This window comes from Columba livia, chromosome 1 (assembly GCF_036013475.1).
Source record: "Columba livia isolate bColLiv1 breed racing homer chromosome 1, bColLiv1.pat.W.v2, whole genome shotgun sequence".
In the NCBI taxonomy this organism is placed as follows: Eukaryota; Metazoa; Chordata; class Aves; order Columbiformes; family Columbidae; genus Columba; species Columba livia.
In genome coordinates, this window is record NC_088602.1 from 89,414,743 (window position 1) to 89,442,094 (window position 27,352).

At 39.4% G+C, this 27,352-nt stretch overlaps 1 protein-coding gene across 1 annotated transcript in view; it reads right to left on the minus strand.

Moving 5' to 3' along the window:
* ADAMTS5 (ADAM metallopeptidase with thrombospondin type 1 motif 5) overlaps positions 1-27,352 on the minus strand; it is a 47,464-nt gene that overhangs the window by 17,478 nt on the left and 2,634 nt on the right. Inside the window, exons 2-3 of the mRNA XM_005511521.3 lie at positions 16,924-17,056; positions 2,414-2,581 (exon numbers count right to left, since the gene is read on the minus strand). Of these exons, the coding sequence (XP_005511578.2) occupies positions 2,414-2,581; positions 16,924-17,056 (301 nt within the window). The remainder of the gene's footprint in view (positions 1-2,413; positions 2,582-16,923; positions 17,057-27,352) is intronic.

Genomic DNA, 27,352 nt, shown 5'->3' on the forward strand with positions numbered 1-27,352 from the left:
TATGTTATGCCTGCGGCACTGCCCAAAATTACACTGGGATGGTTAAGATTTTTTCCTCTGCCTAGCAGCACTTGACAGAGATAGGCTTGATGGGAAGATTGCAGGGGAGCATCTTCTTTAAAATAAAAGGGGGGGAGCACACTGCAACTACACAACATTACATCTACCCCAGGTAAGGAAAAAAATGAGCAACGCAAAAAGCAGACACACACTTATTCTGAAGAAAATATAGAAATATGGCACGTTTGCACTGTTTCTTTATCAGCCCAAGTGGCATCATGCTCTACTAGGATCCCGTGGTTGCTAGTACTCTCAGCATACGTTACAAATGGGAATTATGGAGCTATTGATTCATTCACTGGCTAAAAGAAGAAGAGAAAACCCAAAGAAGTTCCCTTCCTAAAATAATGTGTGCCCTTTCAGCACAATCATTTGAAGAAGCTGTAATTTAAATAATTGAGTTCCATTTTTACTTCACAGATAGTGTTTATAGTCTGTTAAGACAATTCTTCGATTTCAAATAAATAACTAAAAAATCATAAACTTCAACAGAAAAGAAAGACTGTTACTTAGAAAAGATCTCTGAAGGCCCTAAACAATGTATATTTGTAATCACATCAATAGCATCAGTAATGAAATCAATTCCCAGGGGACTGTGGATCTCTATGATGAGAGGTTCAAATTTTCCATGAATTATTTAATCACATCGATAACTCTTACTCATGAGCATTAGACAGGGCAACATACCATAACCCATGCATTAACAGATCAACAGATCCTAAGTCCTTTCTGTACAGCAAAGAATACACAGACTTTGTGGAAAGTGTCAGCACTTGAGGACTACTAAACTTTGTGTACAGGAAAACAGCACTTAGGCTGAACAAGGAGACCATCATGCACCTCTGAGGGGCCTGATGCTTCTATGTACTTTTACTGAAAGAAAAAAAACCTTGGCAGAGGTAGATTCCTAGACCTTTAGGACTGGTTGTTACAGCCCCTCCTTACTTCTATTATACTTTGAGACTGGGTCCAGCTCATGGATAACGGTCTAAATGTTAAGCAAGTTACAAAGAAGTCAAAGGTGAGATAGGTGGCAGAAACGCTCTCTTTGCTTTCTTAATTGTTGGAGAAAGTAGCCAGCTGGATGCTTAGTAAAGAGATGTCAGGTCACAAAAAACAGGGATATAATGAGAATAACCTTTCTACTCGCCTGTAGCAGGAGAGGAACAGAAGAGACAACGTAGTTCAGAGCTCCTCGCACTCTCTAACAGCTCATCCATGGATTGCAAGGGAGGTCCCTTTTTTTTCTACCCCACTGAACTGTACCTCAGCAAATAAACTCAAAAATGAAAGTTCTTTTCATATGTGGAAACTAACTTGGTAATATTAGGTTGATGCCAGGGCAATATGGACCGTAAAACAGGACAGTGCAGATTAATGGATCTAATAAAACTGAGAGAGAAAATGAAGTCATTCTCCAGCAGAGGAAAAGAGGAGAAAATATTTCAGGGAGTACTGAAATTAGCCGACAAAATAAAATATTTAAAAGCAAAAAAACCTTTACATTCAACAGACATACCATACTTTTTATCCATAAGCATTTCAGTTACCATAGCAACTCAATCCATTCACTCAATTATGTCATTTTTATCTCAGCATTTTGGAATTTGAATGGTTTGTTTAAGAACTGCAGTTGCTTTGGGAGCACAACGAAGACTTTAAAATGCATTAAAGGGTGAAGACTATGCTTTTTTATTACTACTTTTGGAAAAAGAAAGTTTTGCACTTATTCTCCAAAGGCTAAATGACATATGTAACAAATATTAGTTACATGACTTGGAAGATAAGCTCCTGGGGTAGGAGTAATCTTTTATCATATACAACACAGATAAGTCCCAATTCTTGCTTGCAGCACTTCTACACAAACATAATAAATAAAATGGCATTATAAATGTAATAAATACAATGGCATTACAAACATAATAAATGTCACTAATGGTAACAAGAACACATACACTCTAATGCTAAGTAGACCATATCACCTATTTTAATGTCTGTAAGGAAAAAGCCATTTCCTTGCATCCCCTCTTTAAAGTACTCTCTGAGCTCACATCTGTGGCACTTGGGAAGGCAAGAGTAATTTCATGCTTTTAAAAAAACCTCTCAATGTTTCAAACGCAATTATTGCCAACACACACTACATCAACTCTTTCTTTTCTCTTGCATTTGAACCATGCAAAAGGAGGGTCAGACTCTGCCAGCCTTTTAGACTTTTGCCTTGTTTTGCAAGCACTTCCAAGATAGTCCTGAAGACCAAGCAAGGAATGAACAAGCTGGTATAATATATTCTTATTAAAAAATAGATCACAGTAAAAACTAACACATAGCTGATAGAAGGTGTGATAATACATACCATGACCATCATCGAAAAATTCTGTTATAGTTGCTGAAGTGCATTTGGACCAGGGTTTTGAAGAATCAATGCTAGTCAGAATGGAGGACATCAGGCGCTTATCTTCCATGGAGCCAAAGTTCTCCTCACAAAATTTGGAGTCATCATGGGAAAGCCCAAGCAAATGACCTATAGAAATGAAACAAATAAATAAAATTTTCAAACAGCAGCCCAAAACAGGACACTTGAAACAGGGTATCATCTCTGCTTGGAGGCAAAAAAGCTGTGACAGTTTACACCATTACATATAGCAAGGAAGTAATGCCATCCATTGACATGTCATTGAGCTGTGCTAACTGAAACCTGGTGAAGAATAAAGTGAACTGTATTCATTTATATTAGTCAACAACTTAGTTTTTACTGTTTTTCCAAATCATCTGCAGCAAGAAAGATGAACACTTCACAAAGATGATCTGCAACTGTCTTGAAAGGTGCTAAAATATCTTTCTAAATGGCCAAAATTGTCAATATTTGCGGAGCAACTAAACAATCAGTATGTAAATTCTTGAAGGGCACTCCTTGCTTAAGGATCAAACTGAACAATGTTTTCAAATCATGTAGAAAGTCCTGTTTTGTGGGAAGGTGCTTTTTAGTATTGTTTTGATTAGAGTTATAGTTTTGCTGTTTTTTGTTTTCAAATGTGTATGGTTTTGGATATTTATACTGCAGAACACCAAACAACCTGCACACAAAGCAGAACATGATGGAACTTGCAAAAATCCTTAATGTCCAAGGGCGTTTAGTCCAGTGCTAAGTTAATTCTTACAAGTGCAACAGCAACCTTTACTGTAGAGTTCAGTGATCCCTATCTTCTCTAGTTTTTGGGCAACAATAACAGATTGCAGGACTTTGTTCCCTCTGTAAACATCATGTTTAATTTCCATACCCACACTGGATTATTTCACAGCCAACTTACTATCCAAGATGTAGAAGACTGAACGGGAACCAAAACTGCAGGAAGCTCAAGCCTGAACTTAACATTCACAGTCTTCAACCTAGGCCAGGAGATGACTAATCAGACATCCAGGGCAAGACCAAGAGTGCTTAATGATAAGGACAAAGACCACCCATCAAAGCCACTGCAGAGAAACAAACCCGATGCCCTCAAATAGCAGCTTGAGAGACACATTGTATTTTTCTGCAATAACTAAAAGCCTTGTGCGTACCATCAGCTTCACGGTTTGGTATAACTGCTGTAGACTGCCTGTAAGGTGACACAAGTAGGGACACTGATTGAAGGATACCGTATTTTGATATCCATAGTAATACACATGACAATAGTAATAACAATACCTACAATACAGGATGAAAAAAAAAAGAAAATCAGCATGTTTTACCTATTTGCCCTATATAAACTTGCTACTAAGTTGTTTGAAGCTGCTTTGGGGGACGAGGTACAAGGAAAGAGATGGAGGCAGCTCTCACTGTTGAGCTGTATCTGAGATTAGGAAAGCAGCTGTTTGACCAGAAGTCTGTGTTAAGGCTGCAGGAGATCAGGGTTTCTGTCCTGAGAGAGAAGCCAAGGTATCATCTGGCAGCCTTACTCCCAGTGATACTGGGTTTCTGATCTAAGGATGGAGCTACAGGAAAAGTGATAAGAGGAACTTGATCTGTCACCAGTGATGACTGAGAACAGCCAGTGTCTGTCTTCTGCAGCTATCGAATCCCCAGGGGAGGGGAGGTAGGAAGGAGAATGAAGGAGGCATTTATCTTTTTCTCTCTCTTTCCCTGATGTGCACAAATTTACCAACATCATTCAATTACAGCCACTATTTGAATAAAAGGCCCTGTAGTATTATAGATGCTAGTAAGAAATTACTCAAGGAACCTCAGTGAACAGTGATGAGAGTTAATACTCCCTTCCCTGTTATTACTGTTGTTAATTGCTATTGAAGAGATATACCACAGGTACACTGCCGCAAAAACATAATGAATTTAAATTTCATACTGAAGGCGTGTCTAATTACTGGTGTGTTTTATAGGCAAGATTTGGGCTTATTTTTTTGTGATAGGTAAAGCCACTTTCCTTTGGCAATGCTTAACAGATACAGGCCAGATAAAGCTATTTTTATTCTGCACTGAGAAACAGATGAGTATGAGTAGGTACATGTCAAGTTTCAAACTCATCTAGTACTATATAAATACTTGCTCTGAAAAGATGACAACATCTTTGTTTTATTTAAGCTAAATGCTGGTGCTGAGCAAAATAATTCACTAGTTAGATTATGATTTCAAGCAGACACATTTCTCTGACAGAGTAATCAAATAATCAGTGCAAGCCTTCCAACCTATAGAACAAATTCTGTGGAAGTGTCATGGGCTAAGCGTTTAAGGAATCAGCAGCTACTGTGCCAACAATGACTACCTCTGCCTCTGCTAAAGTCTTAGACACCGATGAAAGTCTTTGGGGAAACGCAAAGATGATGTTATTTTTGGCTGCCGTTCTACACAATGCTATCGCTAAGCTTGTATTTGTGCTAATGCACTGAATGGCACCAGGTCACACCTCTTGTCTGAGAACTCTGAGCAGAACTGACAGGTTAATGAACCTCAACGCATGCCTAGTAGTAAAATAACTAGAACCATTTTCTGCTGACGTTAAGTAACTCCTTGTAGCATGTTTCACCAGTGTTTTGCTAACTTAAGCAAACATTTACTAGAGAGGGCTTTACCCTGATCCCCTAGCTTTTGTTGACGTACCCCTGAATATGCAGCGCAGCTCCTCATTTAAATCAGGACCGCACACAAACTGCTTTGCAGGAGTTTCAGCCAGTTTCTTGTACTTTACTTGAATCTGTGCACATGAATATGCATATATTACTAATCAATTATACAGAAATATTTGCAAAAAATTAGTCCAGCAAGCATGAAAACAGCACACTGGTTGATTTAAGCCTCACTATAGCAGCCTTCTCCAAGACAACTTGCGTGCTTGAAGGCGGCAAGAGGAACCATTTGTATTCAATGTCCCAAGACACTAACACTGCAAGAAATTCACTGGAGCATGCTTGTGAAGTAAGGTAATGAGGTTCTGCCACTGGAAAAGGAGTTTCATTTCCAAGGTACCGAATAACAAAAGCTGGAGGTTTGTTCAAAAAGTTTGGCTGAATAGCATCACACGGCACACAATGCATGTTCACTGTAGGATATGAATAACAGTTAGGTGCAAACCCGCAGCTTGAGAACTAATTTTTTTTGAATGCTCAACATTTTACTACATCATTCAAAACTACTCAAAACTCTGTGATGTGAAGGATTCAGTCTTGTAGGGCAGAATTGAAGTTTCTTAACCTTGACAGCTTCTGATACCACTCGGCAACACTTCACCCATTTAAGATACATCACACTCTGTAGGAATGCCTTTCTTGCATAATGTACTTCACCTTTTGTAACTCTGTTCATCTTATGTGACAGACATCCCACATAAGCACATAACAAAATACGTACACTACAGTGCAGATACACACAAGCCCTGTTAACGCTGATGCGTCTGTGTGCAATTTAGACCTCTCTGAGTTTTTCTGCTATCTGTGACATTCTTCTAACACAGTTTTTGTGTGTGTGAGTTCCTCTTTGCACCAACTTCATCAGACCCAGCTTCAGAAAGACCCCTTCATCTTTCTTTTATTTGTCTTCTTGTTTTTCAGCCCACACTCCTCCTGCAGTGCAATTTGTAAGCAATCTCAGCTTAGACTACTTGCTGTCCGAGCCATGTGGTCACACCACATCAACCTATGGAAATCTTACAGCTGGGCAATGCGAATGCCCTTGGAGCAGACCAGGGAATATATTGTGCTTTAGCTTGCTCCTGGCTTCCCTGCCTAAAGATGGTATCACTCCCTTCCCTCTCTGCTCTGAGAGACGCGCTGACTCTGCAGAGAATGCAACTGCTGAGCTGTGGACTCAAGTTGTTCTTTTTCCCTCCTCCATATAGACAAAAATATATCCTTCAGATATGAGAAAGATTGCAGACGACTTTCAAGCTCTTTGCTTTGAGCAGAGAGACTGCAATTTTTTTTTCCATAAAATGATTGCAGATTAGTCTCCCTCTCAGAAATGCCTGGACAGTCTCTGTGGAAAAGTTCAAAGTAAATAAATAAAATGAAATGCTTCTCAGGCGACTATTCAGCACAGAACATTTCATCCCAAATACTTTGGCAAAAGCACAGGAAACTGAGACAGGGTCATCTTCTGGAAAGTGTCAAGCTACTGGCTTCACCTTTAATTAGAGTGCAGCATAACTTCTATCCTTTAAATGATAAATCAGGTAAACTGAGCACATACCTCATTACATTATCTACCTTGTCATATTAAATTAGGCAACTATCCTAATGCATGACAAGAACTAGTCACTTAGTTGGCATACTTCAGCTTTTTGAGAAGAAGCTTCCCAAAGTATCTGTACGTCTCTCTTATTTTTTTTAATTAAAAAAATAAATTAAAAAAACTATGACAAGGAAAGAAGTAGTAAGTAGCCAATAATTTCAAAAATACACAATTCTGATTGTTAGTATTTGAGCTTCTAAATTAGCTACCAGTGACGTTAGTGGCAGTAATATCTGTTCATGGCATTAAATATACGGATTCTACGTGTCCATACGGATTTGCCAGTCAGCTTTGTATGTATGCTTACAAACACTAAAAATGAAACTTTCAAATAATTTTAGGGAACAAAAATTCCTAATTCTTATCACAACCTAAATCTCTCTCCATCTTAAATTTGCCTTTTTTTGAGGCACGCTGAGCAGACTTGAACCAGATTCAAATTTATGACAAATGTCCAATGGCTCTTAAAACTGTTTTTGCCTTTCATTAAAAATAATCACAACTCAAAATATCACAGCGATCTGTTATCTCTAAATACTGCCTACAGAAGTGAGAACAACAAAGTATTTCTACACCTGTGCCCTTTGTCCTTTTGCATCCAAGAACTAAAGAAGGGACGCTTGCCTTTCTATTTGAAAAGTCTCTTCTCGCCACTCCTCACATCCACGAACATGCTGATATTGCCACATATTGCTCAGGACATTAGGGTGGTTTCTGGAATACACTGGTCAGGTGCTTCCTTTCATAAGAACCACTGTGGAAAAGTGACAGGTGATCCCTCAAGTGATCTTGTATGTAAGTATAATTCCAGTGAAAGCTTTGGGCAAAAGCAAAGGCTTAACAAACGCAAATCTTATAATGAAGACTTTAAAAAGCGATGCCAATTTTTGCACCACAAAATTTTGTACTGCTATGAACTTCAAACCAGGCTATTGAAAAAAGGAAAAACAAAAAAAAGACTCCCAGCAGCTGTGTAAAATGATGACTGACTGAGAATGGGTTAGTAGATCATCTGATGTTTTCTACTTAATGAAGCATCTTACTGGTGTTGACAGTTCCCGCTGAGTGAAAATGACATAATATAATTTTACCAGCAGGATGGTGTTTAGTTAAGTTATGCTGTAGGAATGCAAAAAATGGTAAAAGAAACAGATGGCGAGGAGGCAGGGTTCACCCTCGTGCAAGTGAAGAGGAGCTAGCCTTCTTGTAAATTGGTTCCTTCCCAAATGGCAGAAAAACCAACCAGTGAAATGGACTGACAGCCTTTCCTGACTGCCTGCCTTCTCTCCTTGGGGTGAGACTACATCAGTAAACTGTTGAAAGCAGTACAAAAGCAACCTGCAGGCTTTGGACCCTGTTATATTTTGGAAGATCATCTGCAAGGGACTTTTGGCACAGGCTCAGTCTGTTTAGATCCTGAAGCCAGAAATGGAGAAATCAACAGCACTCACCAGTCCCTAGATCCCCTTTGCCTGCACTGTCTGAGTTTCTGACAGTGGACCTTGCACTGCACAAGCTTTCCTACCCCAACATCTACTGAAGGTCAACACCTGTTTTACAGCCCAACAGGAATTAATACCCTCAATGGGTTCAAAAAGAAGTCCTACACCTTGTAGGAATGGGGTGTATATTCCTAGAATAAGGTGGTGGTATTCCAAAGCAATTATGACAACTCACCGAAAACTGAAACCCTGTCTAAATATCAGGAGACAAAGAGCTCTGCAGGTAAATCAGGAGCACAGCAGAACTACGCTGGATGTGTGGTGAAGCACATTGCACTGAAGCTATATGGATATTCCTGGATATTTCTGATTTTTTAAAAATATGTTGCTGGACTATCTGTAGAGGTTCTCTTCATCAACAGCATGCAAAAAATGCTCTAATCTCATTTGTTTTCCACTGGTATCTCAAGTACAGGAGTAATAAAAAACAAACAGCACCCCTAATGTACAGCAAGTCGAACACAGCTTTTGCTAAAACACAAATTGTGGCAGCTCTTTCTTCTGGGAAAAACAAAACCAAACCCAACCTTATCTATGGACACACACAGTTCTCTAGTGCTATAACTGAACAGCATCTCAAAGTACAGCTCTTGCCCTGAATTTGAACACAGGACACATGCAAAGTGACACAGCACGCTAAAAATGCTGCAGGCATTGTAATTTGTTTTCTTAGAAAAGCTCAGCTCTGATGAAGCACATGTTTTTCAGCGAGGTCGTGCCTTTCACCTAATTTCCAGTGGGGATGACTGGGGTACAAAAGAAGGTCAAGTGATTTGCCCAAGGTTACCCAGTGAGTCATCGGCTCTCATGGGATCAGGAATCAGGAAGCTCCTGGCTCAACATTCCTTGGTTTAATCACCAGCCCGTACCTTCTGCAACAGTATCTTGCTCTCTCCTTCACTGAAAAGGGATTGCACGGGGTAACTCTTTTTAAATAAAACATTTTTTTTTTTTTTCTGTATGTACTGTTTTTCTAACTGGTGTGAGCACTTGGCTCCTCGTTAAGAACTGCATACTGATGTTGCTCAGAAATCCTCTTGAAGTCATGGGAATTTTGCATAAAAAACGATGGACCTAAGCAATAATGAGTAATAAATTTGCCTTTTTTTTTTTTTTTAATAAAATGTAAGTGTTTTGAATTACACAAGCTTAGAAAAAGCACGCATAGAATCTAAAACTGGCTATTCCTCTTTCTTCATCCTTGAACTTTCCTTCTGATTTTCTTTTCTTTGACTGCTATCCATCACTTGTGAAAGAAAGAAAAAAATCACTCTTTTAAATCTCCAGCCCAGAGGCAGTTTTTAATATTTCTGGCTTAAAAGAGTTCTTCAGACTGAATGAAACAGTAGTCTGAAGTGCAGCTTCTTTTCAGGAGCAGGCATAAAAAAAAGCCACAATCAGACATTCATACAGCAGTCCTGCAGACTTTACACAAAACAAACTTCTGCTGAAATGGCTTGTTTGAACAGACTTCTGTGGGAGATCAGAGATACAGCACCCCCATCAGACAGACAATTTGCAGGAAAGATTCTGTCCAACCAATGTGGACTAGGCAATCAGAAACCACTGTGTCCACGTACACTCAAATATTCATTAAAAAGATGTGGTCTCAGAGGTCCACACTACATCTGCTGTCCTAATTAATGGGGCATGTAGAAGATAAATATTGATCTTAATTAAATAGTGGGACATGGCAACACCCATTTCACATCTGTCCAGCTCAGAGAATATAATTCATGGCAGCTCATAGTAAATGAATGAACTCTGGGAGAGTAGACAGTGCAAGAATATAAAAATTGCACTGCCTGCTGCCTGTTTATTAGGTAATTCTGCCTTCCTCTCTGTACTTGAAGTACTTTCTGCACTAAAACTACATGATCATATCAGCAGAATTTACCTGTCAAGGAGGAAAGTAATCCCTACTTTCCCCTGCAATCTGGAAGACTGAGGGGTCAGGCACACACAGCTGAGGTGGACTTCTTTTAGAATCAGAGAATCATTTAGCTTAGAAAAGACCCTTAAGATCATAGAGTCCAACTGTAACCCTAACACTGCCAAGTCCACCACTAAACCATGTACCTCAGGTAATTCTTGATAATGCTTGTTCTGATACATTAGGAAAAACCCAGTTTCATCCTCAGTTCCTTTATGGTTGCAGAAATACCAATACTTAACTCTGTAGAAGCTTTTCAAAGCATAGCACTTGTTTAATCTAATTCTTCAGGATGTTATACCTAGATAAAGATCAGCACAACTCCAGAAAATCCCTGAAAACACGGGCAATGTTAGTGCTGTGTCTGAGTCGCTTCCTGAAGTCTCTGGTTGAGAACTTGGCATTTGATCACCTCAATTCTCTATCAGAATTGCTTCACAGACACTAAGAAGGCTTAGAAGTACATACTAGATAAAGAAAACTCAAGCATATTCAAGCATATTCAGATTCAATTTTTCTGCATCATATCAACTCCCCCCTTCCATTTCCTGACTTTTCCATAGAAACTGCCTCAGCTTCAAGTAAAAAAGTTTTTTTAAGCACCATATGTGCTGTAGGTGGAACAATTATATATTACAAGATTTCTTACCCAAAATTTTAACCAGCAACCTTTTGTACAGCTGATGTTTGTGTTTTGAAGCACCAGTTAAACTGTCTGCCCCATTCTTCACCTCTTGTGAAGGTTTAGCTTTGACTGCCCATCTTTTCTTTTAACCAAAGGGGGATATGTTTCATGAGGGCTTAATTCAAGAGCTTTTGCAGGCAGAAGTTCAGATAGAACTTTGAAGAAGGTTCAAAGAGAAAGAATCAAGCAATTTTCCTGATGCATGTCAACAGAGAAGACTTGGATAAGTGCACTCTTTCTCTCTTTTGTTGTTTTAAGAAAGCAAATATGCCTAATTATGATTACCTGGATATTTGCCTGAACTTCGTCTGTCATGAAAGAAACATAATACGAAAATCAGACAACCTTCACCATTTTTTCATGTCCCTATGAGATTCTGTGCCCTTGGCAATGTAACCTTCTTGAAATGAAAGGCTACAAAAGATTTGTACCTGTCAAGTCTGAAGCTTGTCTTTATCTGCTTTATCTTGACAGCCCTGAAATCAAAGGGCTGCATGTTCAGCAGTGGAAAAGAAAAGACAACTGTATTTAGTTATTTTGAATGCATATGAAATGAACACATGTGGCAAAATATGGACGGTATTTTATGACTATTCTGTGTACATCAAAAGCAAGACAACCATTTACACATCATATACATTGTTCTTGGTTTCAGTTTATTCTGAAGAAGTGTCAGAATTGTACAGTTTGCTACAAAGGTTACATAGGTTACATGTGGTAGACATGGCTGTCTCTATACAGAGGCCTACAACTCAAATACAGGCTCGAGCTCTGAATAAATACTTTCAATCTACTCAGAATTCAGCAAAATGGTATTTTGATGTATTTCAGTGAACTGCTTGAGTAGAGACTCCAGGAGTGATACCTCCCTTCTAAAATGACTTCTCTACATAAATTTGTGTTCTCTAACAAAGGACTAAATTTTGCCGACAATGCTCAGTGATGTCAGATGCCACAGAATGGTGGCATGGTGAAAAAGATTTTGTATTAAACACTTTGTTTTCTAGTTTTATCTTCTGTAGAGTTCCTTGATTTTAGGTGTTACACAGAATCGCTGTGGAGGAAGTTGTGATAACTTCACATAACTGTAGAAAACAACCCTGAGAGGAGACCTTGAAAAGCCATCTCGTGCATCCCTCCACCCTAGGGTAGGATCAACCTCCCCAAAGTCACAGCTGCCTTAGGCAGCCAGCTCCTGAGAACCTCCAGTAATGGAGAACCCACAGCCTCGCGAAGCGATTCATTCCTTCCCATAACTGTCTTTCTGGTCAGACGATTTTGGCTAATGCTTAAAGTAAATCTCCCTTGCTGCAACTTGAGGCCATTACCCCTTGTGCTGTCCCAGGTGGACAAGGAGAATGATTTATTATGTAAATTTTTGCAATGATTTTTTTAAATGTATTTGAAGTCGGCTTTTATGCCCTCCTTTGGCCTTCCCTTCTCTAAAGTCACATGTAAAAGATAAAAGAAAACTAATGATCAGAGGTTTAATTAATTCCATGTAGCAATTTTAAAGCTATATTCTAAAAATAAAATACTTGGAAAGAACTTCAGTAAACTGTATTACTCAGGAGGATAGAAGGAGTAATAGCATGCCAGTGTGGTTGCATAGCAGAGAAATACGAACTTTGCAAAGGGTCAAATGAACACTGAGCAAAAAGGCAGCACTTTATCTGTACCTCCTCTTAAAAAAAAAAAAAAAAAAAAAAAAAAGAAAAGTTCTTCAAGATAAAAGAAAATAATAAAGATACATATAATTTAAGTGATTAGACCCATGTAACTCTCACTGAACTAAACTGGAACTTTGCCTGCCTAAAAACTGCAGGAAGGATGCTTTTGTATTTAAGGACTACATCGAAACTCAGGAGACAAGTTTAATTCTTGGCTTTGCTTTAGACTTCCTTTGTGATTTTGGGATATTGCCTATTGATAAAACAAGAAGTAGCTCCAGTTATTTTCTCTTGAACTCTTCTCATTTTGTTTCGGTAAATGAGAAACCCTTTAGGATGGTGGACTGTCTGTACTGAAGCAGAAACTTCTGACCATGACTGCATCACACAATGAAATACCAGGCTACTAAACAAGGAATTGTCATGTACTGGGTATATCCCATTCCAGGAGGTGTTAAACCTAACTTCAAATTGATGGACTGTGCCTGTTGGTGATGTTGGATCATGCCTATCTTCATGGGATACACAGGTTGGTTAATAATTCAACACTGTAAAAGTAACAAAATCTCCAACTCAAAAGTCCAGAGTATTAGAGTGAGAACCTAGCTATTTTGGTTTCCTGATGGTTATTTTAATAAGGGATGTATGGGGAAGCAATATGCTAGTGCTGACCTACGAAAAACATTAAATAAATATCGAGACTATGAGCAATCACAAGTTCTTTAATGCTTTTCTCCAGATATATCTGTGAAGCAGGGAAGTGCATGAAATAAGGAATCATAATTTTTTTACAGACAACAGGCTGATGATAAACAAAGACTTGGAAAATGTCTACATACTGTGCCTAAGCTAGCTCAGGTATTCGTGCAAAGCTATGGAGGCATGGCTCATGGAGTTGCTTCAAGTCAAAGAAGCCATACATATGCCACAACATGGAGCTGAACTGGTGATTTCAGGCAAGAATGCATAAGTCCATTTTTGTGACAGCAAAGCTACTGCTGTTCAAACTGATAGCAGCACATCCCCTGCTAGAAAATAACCATGTATGGATTTACCATTAGTGGCTGGATGTCTGGACAGACTATGACTTAAAAATAACATTTATGCTATTAGCACTGCTTCACTTTATTCTGAGGAGAAACTGGATTATAATCTTCAAAGTTACAAGGTTTCCTCCTGTTTTTTTGGTTGCATTACCCTCACTCGCTGCATTTGACATTGGAGATAAATTATTCCTGATTTTCCTACATACAAGTAGGACAAGATTCAGGTCCTACCTTGTCAATCTTTAGATATGGATCTTCATCTCTGATTGTCAGCTAATCAGTTGTACTAAGAATTTGGTTGCATCTATTTTGTGCTCTCATTTACAGCTCTTTGGAGATTTTGCCTGTTATTGCTGCTCAGTCATACTCTCCTCCTCAAAAACACTGGTCAAAATTCATCTATTTTATCTGAAAGAAATAAAATAAACATCTAACACATAATGCAGTAGAAACCCTGGCAACAGAAGCAGCAGGCTTTATTCTGTAGCAGGCTGCATTTTGGCTCCCTATGCACATATCCAACGTGAGCCCCTGGGCTGTGGATTGTCCTGTTTGGTTGAGCTGCAATTCCATTTACTTTGGTCACCTTCCAGAGAATGAATATGATCCTCAAAAATGCTCTTGGTTCCTTCAGAGAGGAAACAAGAGCATTCAGATCCCCTTGAAGTCAAAGTGAGGACACACAGCCATTCTCTGGACCAAGGCCATGTTAATGCTGCTGCATCTGCTACACATGCACATACAGCAGGTTATTTAAAAAACTGCAGACGATGACTCTGATTCACTTAGTGGCTCACCTTGCTCTTCCTGCTGACAGAAAGGAGCATCTTCAGCTTAGAGTCCTTAGCATCCCCTCTGTCTTACAAGGCATTTCCTACGTTGCCAGGTGAATTCCACCAAGTAACTAAGCCGTTGTAAAATCAAAGCTACACCATAACCCACAGAACAGGGGGAAGTTTAAGACTTCTGAATTGTAAGAAGAAATGTGGTCTCCAAATAAAATAAAGCAAGGTTTTCCCCAAAGTGCTTAACTAAAGGGTATCCATGCCACACTTCTATTTTTCATCTTTTTTTTGACCTTTAATTTAATGCAAGTACTCAAGCAATTTTAGCTGTGTTTTCTTCCCAACTTCTCCCACTTTAGGCCACACACACAAAGATTATTCTGTGACTTGACACCCCTCCTTACTTTAAATCTTATGGTGAGAAGGAAAAAAGGATGTTATTTTAAAGAACCTCAAACTAGATTTTTTTTGTCCATTAGGCACTTATTTATCCATTTCAACTCATGCCTTTTTTACATTGAAATTATAGGTTTTACAGATTCCTGTAAACGCCTAGGTATGAAAATGGCTCTTTTTCAAATATGTGCTTCTAGATTACTAAAAATAATTCATTTGTGTTTACATTTTCTTTGTGTGGAATTAGAGTAATAATATGCGTATTTACTGCTCATCGCTATCTTTATTGATCTGTGTTCTTTCATTTTTGATCTCTCTAAACATGTATTTATCGTTGATAAAATGTTATTTGAGACACATTACTCGCCTCTTCCCACACCAGATACACGAACACTGGCATCACAAGTAGGTCCCTCATCCAACCCTGACAATGCCCACTAACCTTCACCGGTAAGCATCACTGCTGGATGCAAGAAGATAGAAGCAGTCCCTCCAGCAGACTGGCCTTTGAATAATGGGCTAAGTTTGCCAGTCTATCTACTTGTCCCAATTCTAGAACAGGTTCCTGACAGGTCATTAGCTTCACAGCATCCAGATTTGATGCCACTAAACTCATCTGACGTGAAGCTGCATTTGGTATATTGCTGTACTTATCTCCAAATGCTCTGAATTAGTGATTTCAGAGGACTTTTTCTTTATATATATATATATATATATATATATTTATATATATGTGTGTATATATATATATATGTATGTATATAAAAAGCAGTTTTATATATATATATATATATATATATATATATATATAAATACACACATACACACACATATAGGGATCTTGGACTATGTGATCTCCAGACGTCCCTTCCGACTCCAAACATCCTGTAATTCTGGGATATTCTTGTTTATTAAAGTAAAATTTCTGGTCTGGGGACTCATTTTGTCACAACACTTTATGCTTTCCTGGAACACACAATCCCTCTCCAGCCACTTCTGATTTCCTTTCTTTGTGGCACCACAAGAGCAGTAGGGTTAAGTTCACTAATTGTTGAAGGGTCAGGTCACTGACCTGCCAGCTGCTTTTTCATTCTTGGTGACCTCTGGTTGCTAAGCCAGGTATATATAAGGCACACAACTGTTGGGTTCTACCTGCTAGCTACTTGAAAATTGAACTACTGCAATGATACTCCCAAAGCAAACTTTACTTTGGTTTGGCATGAGGTACAAGGCAATTCAGAAACTGGCTCTCTCTGAAAGTTCTCCTCTTCCTTGTTATTTCCTTCCAAGAATGTTAAAAAAAAAATGTTCTCCACTTTTAAATTGCTGTTCACACAACAAAGCCCTCAGACCAAATATATTTCTAGTGAACACAGCTCACGCAATATTAGTAAATTAAAAATAATCAAGATGGCAGTAGTGTCTCTCAAGGAATACATAATGACAGCCATAATGTCCCAGAATATGAACTTTCTTTTGTCAGTAATTCTGTCTTAAGCCCTTCTGAAGGCTGTACCTAAGGCGCCTACATTAAATTGCTGTCCACTGAGGTGGACACTGAAACAAAGTTAAACAGATTTTTCACCAAACCTTTATCATCTAAATTCTACTTCACTTATTTCAGCATTCACATTAGTACCATATATTACCGTAAAGGTGGAATTTCTATACACTCAGAAAAATATTAGAATCCTGTTTTCTTCCGCAAACCCCTTTTCATCGTCCCAAGAAAAAGCTTCATAACAGCAGAGCATGCAAGTAGTTAAAAAAAGGTGAGTTGTTTTCCACCCTTTATGCACTAAATGCATGCGAATTACAGTAGATGGGCCGAACGCTTCCTCAGGAGGAACACATCTTAACATCCTTGGACAGTAGCAGCAGCCTTTGAATTTTCACTTCAACTGCTGCTTAGAAATGACACTGTTAGAAAGGAAACACCTACTGTGCGCCTTCACTTGCCTTCTGATCCCTTATTAGTTAACCCTGAAGTGCATATGTATACAGCCTTAATCCCCAAGTGAGTAGCCGGACCAGGGGAAATCTGGAATTAATTGCCAAGTATTTTGGTTACTAATGCAGCTGTTACAAGTGTTTGATTTGGCAAGCGAACAGAAAAGGCACTGCATACCAATTTCGTGAGCCACTGTAAAAGCTGCATGGAGGCCATCATCTTCAATCACTGCACAGCTGCGCTCAGGAGAACATATGGTCCCAACGTCTGCCATTCCCAGAGTATCACATGAATGATGCCCACATAAATCCTGCCCAGGAAGGAAAAAGAAAAAAAAAAAATCATTAAAATAAATTTTTACACCCATAAGGTAACAACAGGTTAAAGTCACGAGCCCTTTGCAAACAGCAGAGCCTGGATAACAACATCAATATAAGCTTCCATCTAAAGATGTCAACGCAGTAGAGTTAGTGGGAATATTTTCATTAATAGGATTTGTATATATTCTGTAATTGATCACTGTTATTTAAATTTGTATTTCTGTAATACATACAGGGGCTCAAACTTGCACTGAGTTAGGTACTCAAAATAAATGCGGTAGAAGTATTTCTTCAAATAACATCAAAATACAAGAAGTACTCTCTTTATTTTCAGAAACTGAACCAAGGCACAGAAAGCTTCAGATTCCCAATCAGCCCTTGAACCAGAGATCACCTTTCTTTTCAAAAGGCAAGTCTTATACTCGCACTAAAAGAAATGTCATTGTTATATATTAAACCTCATGTCACACATGTCAAGTAGTACCATGTTTAATGATGTATTTCCCAACACACCAAGTATTTAAGCAATTCTCATAGGTTGCTTAAAGAGTCAGTGATATGACAGAGCATAAAATCCCTAGTCTTACTAGTGCAACAACTCTATCACATGCTTCCTACTTGTAGATATGGGGTGTTACCAAAACCCAAGCAGGTAGCATTAGTTTTTTCTTTCCATTCCAGGATCATAGTATTTTAATTGTCAGCAATAACTTAACCCTGCTTCAGGAGAAGCACTGAAAAGAATAAGTCTGAATATACAAATTTATGTTTTTATGGTTGAGAAGGAAAAGTAGGCACCATTTCATTTGGAACACTCCTAGACATTCCATTGTGGTTTCAAAGCACGACAGTATTATCAAATGTTATTAACCAAATGATCAAAGAGTACCTTTTTTTCCCCCCTTCATTTTTAAGACTCTGTTCTTCCCTTGAGAGCTCCTTTTATAATGACTTTCTTTCATGAAAGCTTTCATAATTAATCCATCTAAATAACAGATATCCTGCATGAGGCTCCAGGTCAACAATATTCACTGACTATGACAGTTTCAAACTTAGGCAAACTCTAAAATGCACAGGAATCAAATGCCACTGAAGTCAAAGAAAAACACATTGAGTTCACAGATACTGTGACAGAGCATCTCTTTACATTTTTTTTTCCCCCCCAAGATGAAAGAAAACAATCTTCAAGCTAAAATTACAAGCTAAAATGGAGGAAGGATTTTGGGATCAGTCCTCTGGCTTCCAGGTATCTGAGAACTTTGGCAAGTGCACTCTTGGTGCTACTTAATGTCAAGATTTAAGTGCTACAGTACCAATGAACGAAACAGTCTCACAAGAAGAGAAGGAATAAAGTTCAAAAGTACTTTGATTCTCGAATTTTCACAGGTATAATCCATGGTTTAAGAAAAACTTTCGTTCTTTAGCAATGCACATACAATGCAGAGAATTTCCTCTCTAACGCCACTGGCTACCAACCTTGACATCCGATTAGCTCCCCAGACTTCAGTTCTGGCTCTGCATGGGTTTTGGAAAGGTACACTATAAGGATGCCAATTTTCAAGTATTTTAAAAGAAATCTATTTTTTTTTTCCATTTTATTTAGACAAATAATATCATTTTCAGCATTTATGGACTAATGTTAGAAGAGGCCCTAAGTGAGGTCATGTTACTGTAGCATACATCAGCTGGGACATATTCAACAAGGAAGATGCAATATGCAAACTTAGCACTTTATGTATCACTTCTGAATCTTGCTCTTTCAGTCTTGGTACGTTTTACATAGAGTAAAATCTATGTAAATCTATGTAAATCTATGTAAATCTATGTAAAAAAGGTGACCTCATCACTCTATAACTACCTGAAGGGAAGTTATAGCCAGGTGGGGATTGGTCTCTTCTCCCAGGCAGTTAGCAATAGGACAAGGGGGCATGGGCTTAAACTCTACCAGGGGAAATTTAGGCTGGATATTAGAAAGAAATTCTTTACAGAGAGAGTGATCAGGCATTGGAATGGCCTGCCCAGGGAGGTAGTGGACTCGCCGTCCCTAGAGGTTTTTAAACTGAGATTGGACATGGCACTTAGTGCCATGATCTAGTAAACGGACTAGAGTTGGACCAAGGGTTGGACTCGATGATCTCTGAGGTCTTTTCCAACCCAGTCGATTCTGTGATTCTGTGAAATGTAAGTGGTTTACCTACAGCAGCATGATTAACAAAACTCAGAAAAAATGCATGTGTATGGCACCAATAAAAATGCCTTTTCTTGCTGAAATAATTGGTCTAAGTAAATGAGTGTAAGCTGTATAGGAAGTAAGGTACCTTTATACCAGTGCAATTTGAACTGAATCCACAGAAGCAGTTGAACTGATGTTCTTACACAAGTACCAAAAAGCACACAAATAAGACAGAAGGCAGCTTACTGGAGGTACTTTCAGGTTGGTAGTGCCAAGAGTACTATGAAACACATTAATTCAGGCCCTGTCTTTGCATGCAGATTCTGTGTCATTTGGTCTTTTCTAGTATTTGGCTGTCGTTATTACGTAGATGCTTACATCAGTACTGCTCCTAGTACGGGCACAATTATATCAGAACACAGATGTCTTACACCAATGCATGATTTATTTCCATTTACGTATAAGAAGAAGCTATGCCAGTGATATGGCTATGAAGCTATACCAGCAGACGAAACCAGACCTCACACTGATTCTCCAGATATGATGACACAAGCATAATTAAAATAACACAATTTTTCTAAGCAGGCAATCTCATAAAATTCCTTATAGTTGCTTCTGATGACATGTGTGGAGTATGGAAAATTACGACAGGGACATTAACCATAAGCAGCCCTGCTGACTCTTGGCTGGTTAGTAATCTCACCCTCAAAATTTCCAAAGCTATGCACGGAATTGCATAATGCCACCTTCATTAGACATCAAAAAAAATAGTTACGTACATACACAAGCACTAACGGACACAGCAATATTTGGTTACCTTTCATGTTACGTTTTACTGACATTTTACCACACTGCATGCCCGGCTTTTCCTCAGAACTCATCACTTAATCAAACCACTGGTCCTCCATTTCCATAATTTCCCAGAGTATGACACATATCCACAAATCTCAGCATCCCACTAATGACTTTCAAGGCAGTGTTCATCTGTGTAACAGTTGTCTAGACAAAACACAGCAGGCTTTGCACTTTCTTTATGAAACACCTTAACTTCAGGTCAGATAAACTGAATTTATTGAAGGGCTGTGTTAGTTAATCATAGAATCACAGAACCATAGAATCTTAGAATCATCTTGGTTGGAAAAGACCTTTAAGATCATAGAGTCCTACCGTTAACCTAGCACCGCCAAGTCCACCTCTAAACCATGTCCCTAAGAACCTCAGTCACTTCCCTGGGAAGCCTGTTCCAAGGCCTGACAACACTTTCCGGGAAGAAAAATTCCCTAATATTAAATCTAAACCTCCCTTGGCGCAACTTGAGGCCATTTCCTCTCATCCTGTCACTTGGTACTTGGGAGAAGAAACCAACACTCTCCATGCTACAACCTCCTTTCAGGTAGTTGTTGAGAGCAATAAGGTCTCCCCTCAGCCTCCTTTTCTCCAGGCTCAACAGCCTCTGTTCACTCAGCCACTCCTCATCAGACTTGTGCTCCAGACCCTTCACCAGCTTTGTTGAATGGTCACTCCTAGGAAATCCCACAGCAGAAATTATTCTGAAAATCACTTATCTGTAAAATTACCTAGCTCCTCCAGCACCCCATAGACTTCTGAAAAACAGCTGTCCTTGGATGGCATGGTCGCAACGGTCCCCATAAAGAAGAGAGGAGAGCGACCACGCTGCGGTCAGAAAGCGGTGGGCAGGGACGGAGGAGAGCCCCGCTCCCTTCAGCCAGCTCCGTGACCACATCCGCGCTGAGGCAGGCGGCGTGGGGAGCCCTGCGGCCGCCCACCGCATCCCAGCTGGGCAGCACCAGAGGAGGCTTGTCAAGGACCTTGGGAACAAGGACAGGAAATATTTCCCAGCGTCAGCTTCTGTGTGTGAAGCTGTTATTGGAGGGATGTCTATGGGTTGCCCATCTGACGGCAGAGCAGGGTGTGCGCTGGCTATGCTTTGAACGGGGAGCATGGGCTGAGCCTTCTGTTTTCCATTGCAGACTGCAGTCCTCAGCGACTACGTGAGGATGCGTTTTGTCAGCTAATGCTGACATTGTCAGTAATCACTTAGGCAGATTAGTGAAGACTCAGCTCCTTTATGTTCTCAACTTATATCTCATTTATTCTTTGTTTCTCTTGCCTCTGCTTTATTTGAACTGTATTTCTATTCATAGCATCACATAGTATATACTATGTACATAATTTAAGCCTATCAAGTGGCATCTCTGAGATAAATACTCTGAAAAGTTTGCTATTGGAGCAACTCACCATTCTCCGGGTGATTTACAACTACATGGTCCTTCCCAACAGCATGCTTTTGAGTGACATTATTGAAAACCACACCTGTTTATACTTCAGCTGATTTAAATCTTTATGGCAAAATTTCTTTTCACTTAAACACCTTGTAGCTGTACTGGCCATGGATTACTTGTTACCAGCATCAATAGCTATATTTTTAGTTTTCCTGGGCAGTGTTGGAAAGAAGTCTCAGACTTTTATGAAGTGAAGCTTCTGGGAATACATGAAAAGTTTTTATTTCACTTGAAAATAATTTTTTATGTTAAAACAATCCCTGATGCAATGCAAAAAAAAATCTATGTGGGTCTCCTCAACTTTTCATATTCCAGCTAAAGCACTAAGAAAGCAGGGACTCACATGATACTTCAAATGAGTTTCCAATCATTATTTCACTCTGGTGTGTGGCTTCTATTTAAAAAGTTAATTGCCTACTCCTATCTGTCTACTCATTTGATTGTCTCCAAATAGTGGAAGAAGCTTTGAAGAATAAGTGTTTCTTGATATTTCTAAAGAAGGAATGGTCCTTGATCTGCACAACAGTAGTTTCAAAACAGAAGAATGACTAGGAAATGCATTTGCTACACAGAAGGCAATAGATGTTAAGCTTTGGCAAAGGAGACTTAGGAAAACTGAGCTGTACATCATAAGACTAGTAGTTAATTAGACAGCTTATTAAAGGCCAAGTTTTCTTGGCATTTGTAAGTACATCAAGAGCAGCTGGCTGTTTGCCATGTATACATGGCATTGTTGTGAATGGAGATAACTGTCGTGGCTCCCTGCTGGAACAGTTAATTTATTTTACCTGAAATTCTTTGATTTGTGAAGTAGGCTTAAAAACAAGAATAAACTATTTAGGGAAACATGATATTAGGTCAGACTCTGTGGACCAGATCCAAAACAGGATTTAAGCACCAATGTGGACGGTTTAGTGGAATGTAAGGGCAGAAGAACAAAACTGGCTCCCACGTCCTCTGGTCTTCGAGTTACCCAGCCTTTACAGGGCTTTGCAGTTTGTGACCTTACGGGCCCCGAAGTGCCACAGTTTTACAGTCCTGAGCAACTTAGCACTTAGCTTATACTAAAGCTTGATTGCGGTTGAGATGCTTAATGTTTCTCAGTCTTTGCCCCTGAGGGAAGCCAAGCCTACAGAACTTCTGAGATCAGATGTACAAGAAACCAACAGGATTAGGCTTTCTCTCAGGTCCAGCTGCACATAACTTTTAAAGAACAGCTAACAGCTTTTACATCTGTCCATGTTTGCTTGCTTTTCTGCTTTCCCTACAATAGCTCATCAGTTAAACCCTTTGCTCAATACGAAGGCGATTCAACTCCACATTCCTTTGAGGGATGAGGAGATTTTGAAGCACACTTCGCACGAGAGTGCCCGGCGGTCTATGGTCTACATCAGACTAAGGTCTACAGCGAAGGTCTGCACGTGTCCCTACACGCAGGGAGCTGTGGCTCCTCTTGTTGCAACCCACGTGCCAAAGGTTTCCCCAGCCAGGTTGCAGTTCGTGCTTACAGGGCTTGGTTGAAGGGACCTCACTTTCGGTCTCTATTCCTCAGCCTGCTTCTGGATTTTACACTGAACAGTCCTTCAGTAAATTACAGAAACAGTTTTCTCTCCGTGCTCTGGGAACACGAGCCGCCTTGCTCTAAGCAGTGCGATCCAGTCAGCTGCCTCAGGTCACGATTTCTCTCCTTCTCACCATATGAATCTTGAATTACTTCCTAAACAGTGACATAGCTTTGGTCAGAGGGGTGGAAAGTTTCCTTAACACCTGGAACAGCTTACAACCTACCAGTTAAGGACCTCTCCTGGGAGGTGGGCGATACAAACCTAAAATCCCCCAAGCAGAGGAAGGAATTAAATACGACTTTCCGACTTCCTGCAGCAGCGTTGCCACCTCAGGCCTGTAAAGGGAGGTAATTGGGATGGTATTCAGGACCCACACATCCACCCTCCCCTGCCCCGCTCTGCAAGGTGGGTGAAAGTTTATTAATGTCACAAAAACGCAGGATGGCACATGTGGAGGAAAGTAAGGTTTCACCCAAACGGAAAGTATTACAGATATCACCTAAGAAGCACATTATGTTCAGAAGTCAAAAGGAGCACAGGACCTGAGAAAACTGAAAAGAAGGGCTAACTGTTAAACAAAGTAATTGGGAATCATCTATTTTACCCCTCAGCTGACACTTAAAAAGAGAGACTTTACAAGCCAAAATGGTGGAGCATTGCCCTGGAGAAAGCCTGCTCTGGAAAGTCCTCTTCCTGAGGCACTGGTGGGACTCGCTCATAGGGATGTCCACCTTACGGCAGCAGGGTCAGGGCCTGGCCATCGGTGTGAAGCAAGGAAGGACTCCCATCAGACTCACAGGGATACTGCTTCGACCTCCCATGGCCGTATTTTGAGAGGAAAGACTGATGTCCAGTTACCTTTTGAGGAAAATAGGAGTGGTGATACCTCTCATCCTGACCAAAATAAAAATAATGTATTTTCCTTAAAACCCGAGGTCATCTTCCTTTGAGGTTAATATGCTAAATTCAGGACTGAGTTTTGGGCATTTGAATCTCAAATGCACAGAGTTGTCTTTCTGAATTCTAGATAAGGTGAAAATGAAGAAAAAATAATGTATCGGTGATGTCCTGTTGGGCTAACTTCAGCACATGCATGCTACATTTTCTCCTTCAGAAACCACCTCCTCCCCAAAGTGAATATTTAGGCATGTTCTTACTCTGCCCTTGCATGGTGTGGGACCCCTAAGCATTCGTCATCTCAGGATGCTCTTCAACAAAGTGTTAGAAGTAGAGTCTAAAGTGGATTAAGCTTTTGCCTTCTGGAGGTACAGATTGACAATTTTTTTTTCCCTAAAGTATATAAAGAAAAAAATGCAGCAGCATTATGTAAGCCACAGATTATTTAAAAATATTGACAAAATACGCATAAAGCTTTGGACTCTACATGTTGAGGGGAATGGCAAACAAAGTTTCAGTTATGAAACTGGTGACTGGTGAGCAAGGCAAAATATGTGATTTAACTTGCCTAATCCATAGTTCCTCTGTGAGGAAACTCCACACCATCTCTGTAGATTAGTGTGAATCATGCTACTTCTCCCACACAAATTATGTCCCACTTTATTTTCCCCAGGGACATTATCTAAATGTATTAGATTTACAACAAAATTGGTGAAAACATTATGAAACTGTCAGACACATCACATTATAATTTGTGCAAAGTAATAATAATAAACATTAGTGAAATATATTCTATTGACCATTGATACGGTGACCTGTTTTACTAATATGGGATAATAATTGTGGGAAGATGATAATCTAGAAAAGAAAAAAAGAAGAAAGAACAAGAGCCAAAGAAAGCATGTGTTCCATGCAATGAAATTATCATCTATAGAGCTGAGATAATCCAAAGCTTGCTGTTAAATTTCAAAAGAATTGTCAGATTGACAATTAAACTTTATCACACACACAAGGCCCATATAATTACTATGTAGACAAAGGCAGGAGAGTGGCCTTTGGCTCTACTATGAAGTTTTTGTTAGAGCCAGGCACGAGGGTGCTATCACAGATGATGCTAACAAGCACTTAGGGAAGTATTTTTTCTTGCTCTTGTTGCCTGTATCTACTGTGAGAAATATCTATTTTAATTTTCACATGATTCAGAATTGGGGGAAAGGAAAGGAAGAGAACTGGATTTTGTCCAAATGCATTCAATAGTTCACTTGAAATTTAACTAAGGGTCACTAATGAAACAGACTGGATGAATACTAGAGGATAATTGCAGAGCAGGCTAGACCTTAGAAAAGAACAGTCTGAGTTCAAGTGCAGTTTGCAAGGCATGCCTAATATGTTTTTCTACTGAGTCAGATGATCAGACAACTATTTTCATGCACCCATAAAAACCTGAAGATAACCTGCTTCCAGCTTCCGAGAGCTGTTCACAATGAAAAAGCCTGAGAAAACTAAATTCTAAACTTGTTGTTGACTTCACTGACATCAAGAACAAAGCCAGCTAATCTCCAGGGGGAGAGGGCTTTACAAGCTCTCCTTCCTTCCCATCACACAGTCGCTCCTCTACCACTGCACAGGGCAGAGGACTCACCTGGCCACCAGATTATCAAATCCTTGCATCACCATATTCCATGGAGGATGCATGTGGCCCAAAAATTCAAAGCTGCTGTCAAGGACTCAACCACAAAGTAGCTGAACAGCAGGGGACTCATGTACTCTCTAAGGTTGTTAAGGCCAAACTACCTTAACGAGAGCTCTCACAGGACTGATTAGCAAATTATCAGCTTTTGGTATTGACAAATCAGACCTCTGTCAGGCTTGAGACTGGCCATCATGAGTCAAAGCAACACACTAAGACCACTGGGGAAACATACTTATTAGATTTTGGGAATTTAGATAATCATTAAGGAACCCAACTATGTTTCTGCAGTATTTTGTCCTAGATAATTTCTGGGTCCATTGAGGGTTGAAAATAATGACCAGACACATCATTGTAGTTTTCCTTGCAGTTACAGGGTAAACGGACTCACTGCAGCTAATGGATAGTTACATGGTTCTTGCCACCACTGATAAGCAACATAGAGCCTTAAAATAGTTTTAACACCAGCTGTCTGTGACCTGAACCAATGTTCATATTTATTTACTATTTACTATCTGCAGCATGATTGCTTTAAAGCCCTTATCAAAGTAAATACAGATTATGACCAAAAGTGAGTGAATGTTTTAATCCAGAACCAGTAAATCTCCTAAAAATCTTTTTGTGTGGAAAGTACTTCCTAGTATTAATGATGATGATAATAATTTGAACCGCCTTTACTGATTTTACTATAAGGGAGAGCTGCCAGCACACTCTTAGCCTATGAATGGCTATTAATTTATCTTTAAACAAGTAATGATAACAGAAGAGGAGGAAGCAATGGTGCTGAATTCTGACGTGATTATTCTTTTATAAAGAACTTGAATAAAGCTACTATCTCTTCAGAGATCCTCTATTGGTGTCAAAAATATCATCCAAGCAAATGACACTCCAGAATGAAAATAATTATTCTCTTAGAGACTTGTATGGCAACAGGCATGCATAGTTTAGATTCTAGCTACACATAAACAGTTACATACAGCTGAGGACATGCGTTCAGCTGACAAACTATTTGCAAATATTGTTCTGTTGATGCAGAGACACAAAGTTCAAGGTGGCTTCAGTTAGTAAACAAAGACGGAAAATGTACCTCACACATTTACCCCATGCCTAAAAAACAAGCCATTAAGAAGACATCTGGATGTTAAAACATTAGGATGACGGTATTCAGAGCCCATCAAAACATGCAGCCATGGCTTGGCGTCTAGTAGCTAAGCAACGTACTTCATACATTCAAAACATAGTTGTAAAAGTTGGATCCTCCTGCCAATTGCTGCCACTCTCACTGAAAAGCTAAACTGGAAAAAATCTCTCTTTAGTTCAAAGCAGGGCTGTTTTCTACGGGAAACATCTCTACTGCTTTTTCATCCTTTAACCCTTCTCGTGTTTACATTCCATGAGGAGCAAACAGATTCATGTTGACATTTCAAGCATAAGCATATAAAAATCATGTGGACTCACACACACACCCTGCAAAGAACATCGTGAACACATGTAGCAAGATTCTACAGTCTTGTTCTTATTGAGTCAAATACTGAAATGCAATGCCAAACAATGTGCATGTGCACATAGCAAATCATTAAAGCAGATTAAGTTATACTGAATTCCACTGAGGAGCTAATCCCATACTTAAACGTGTTAAAATGTAAACCAAGAAAACG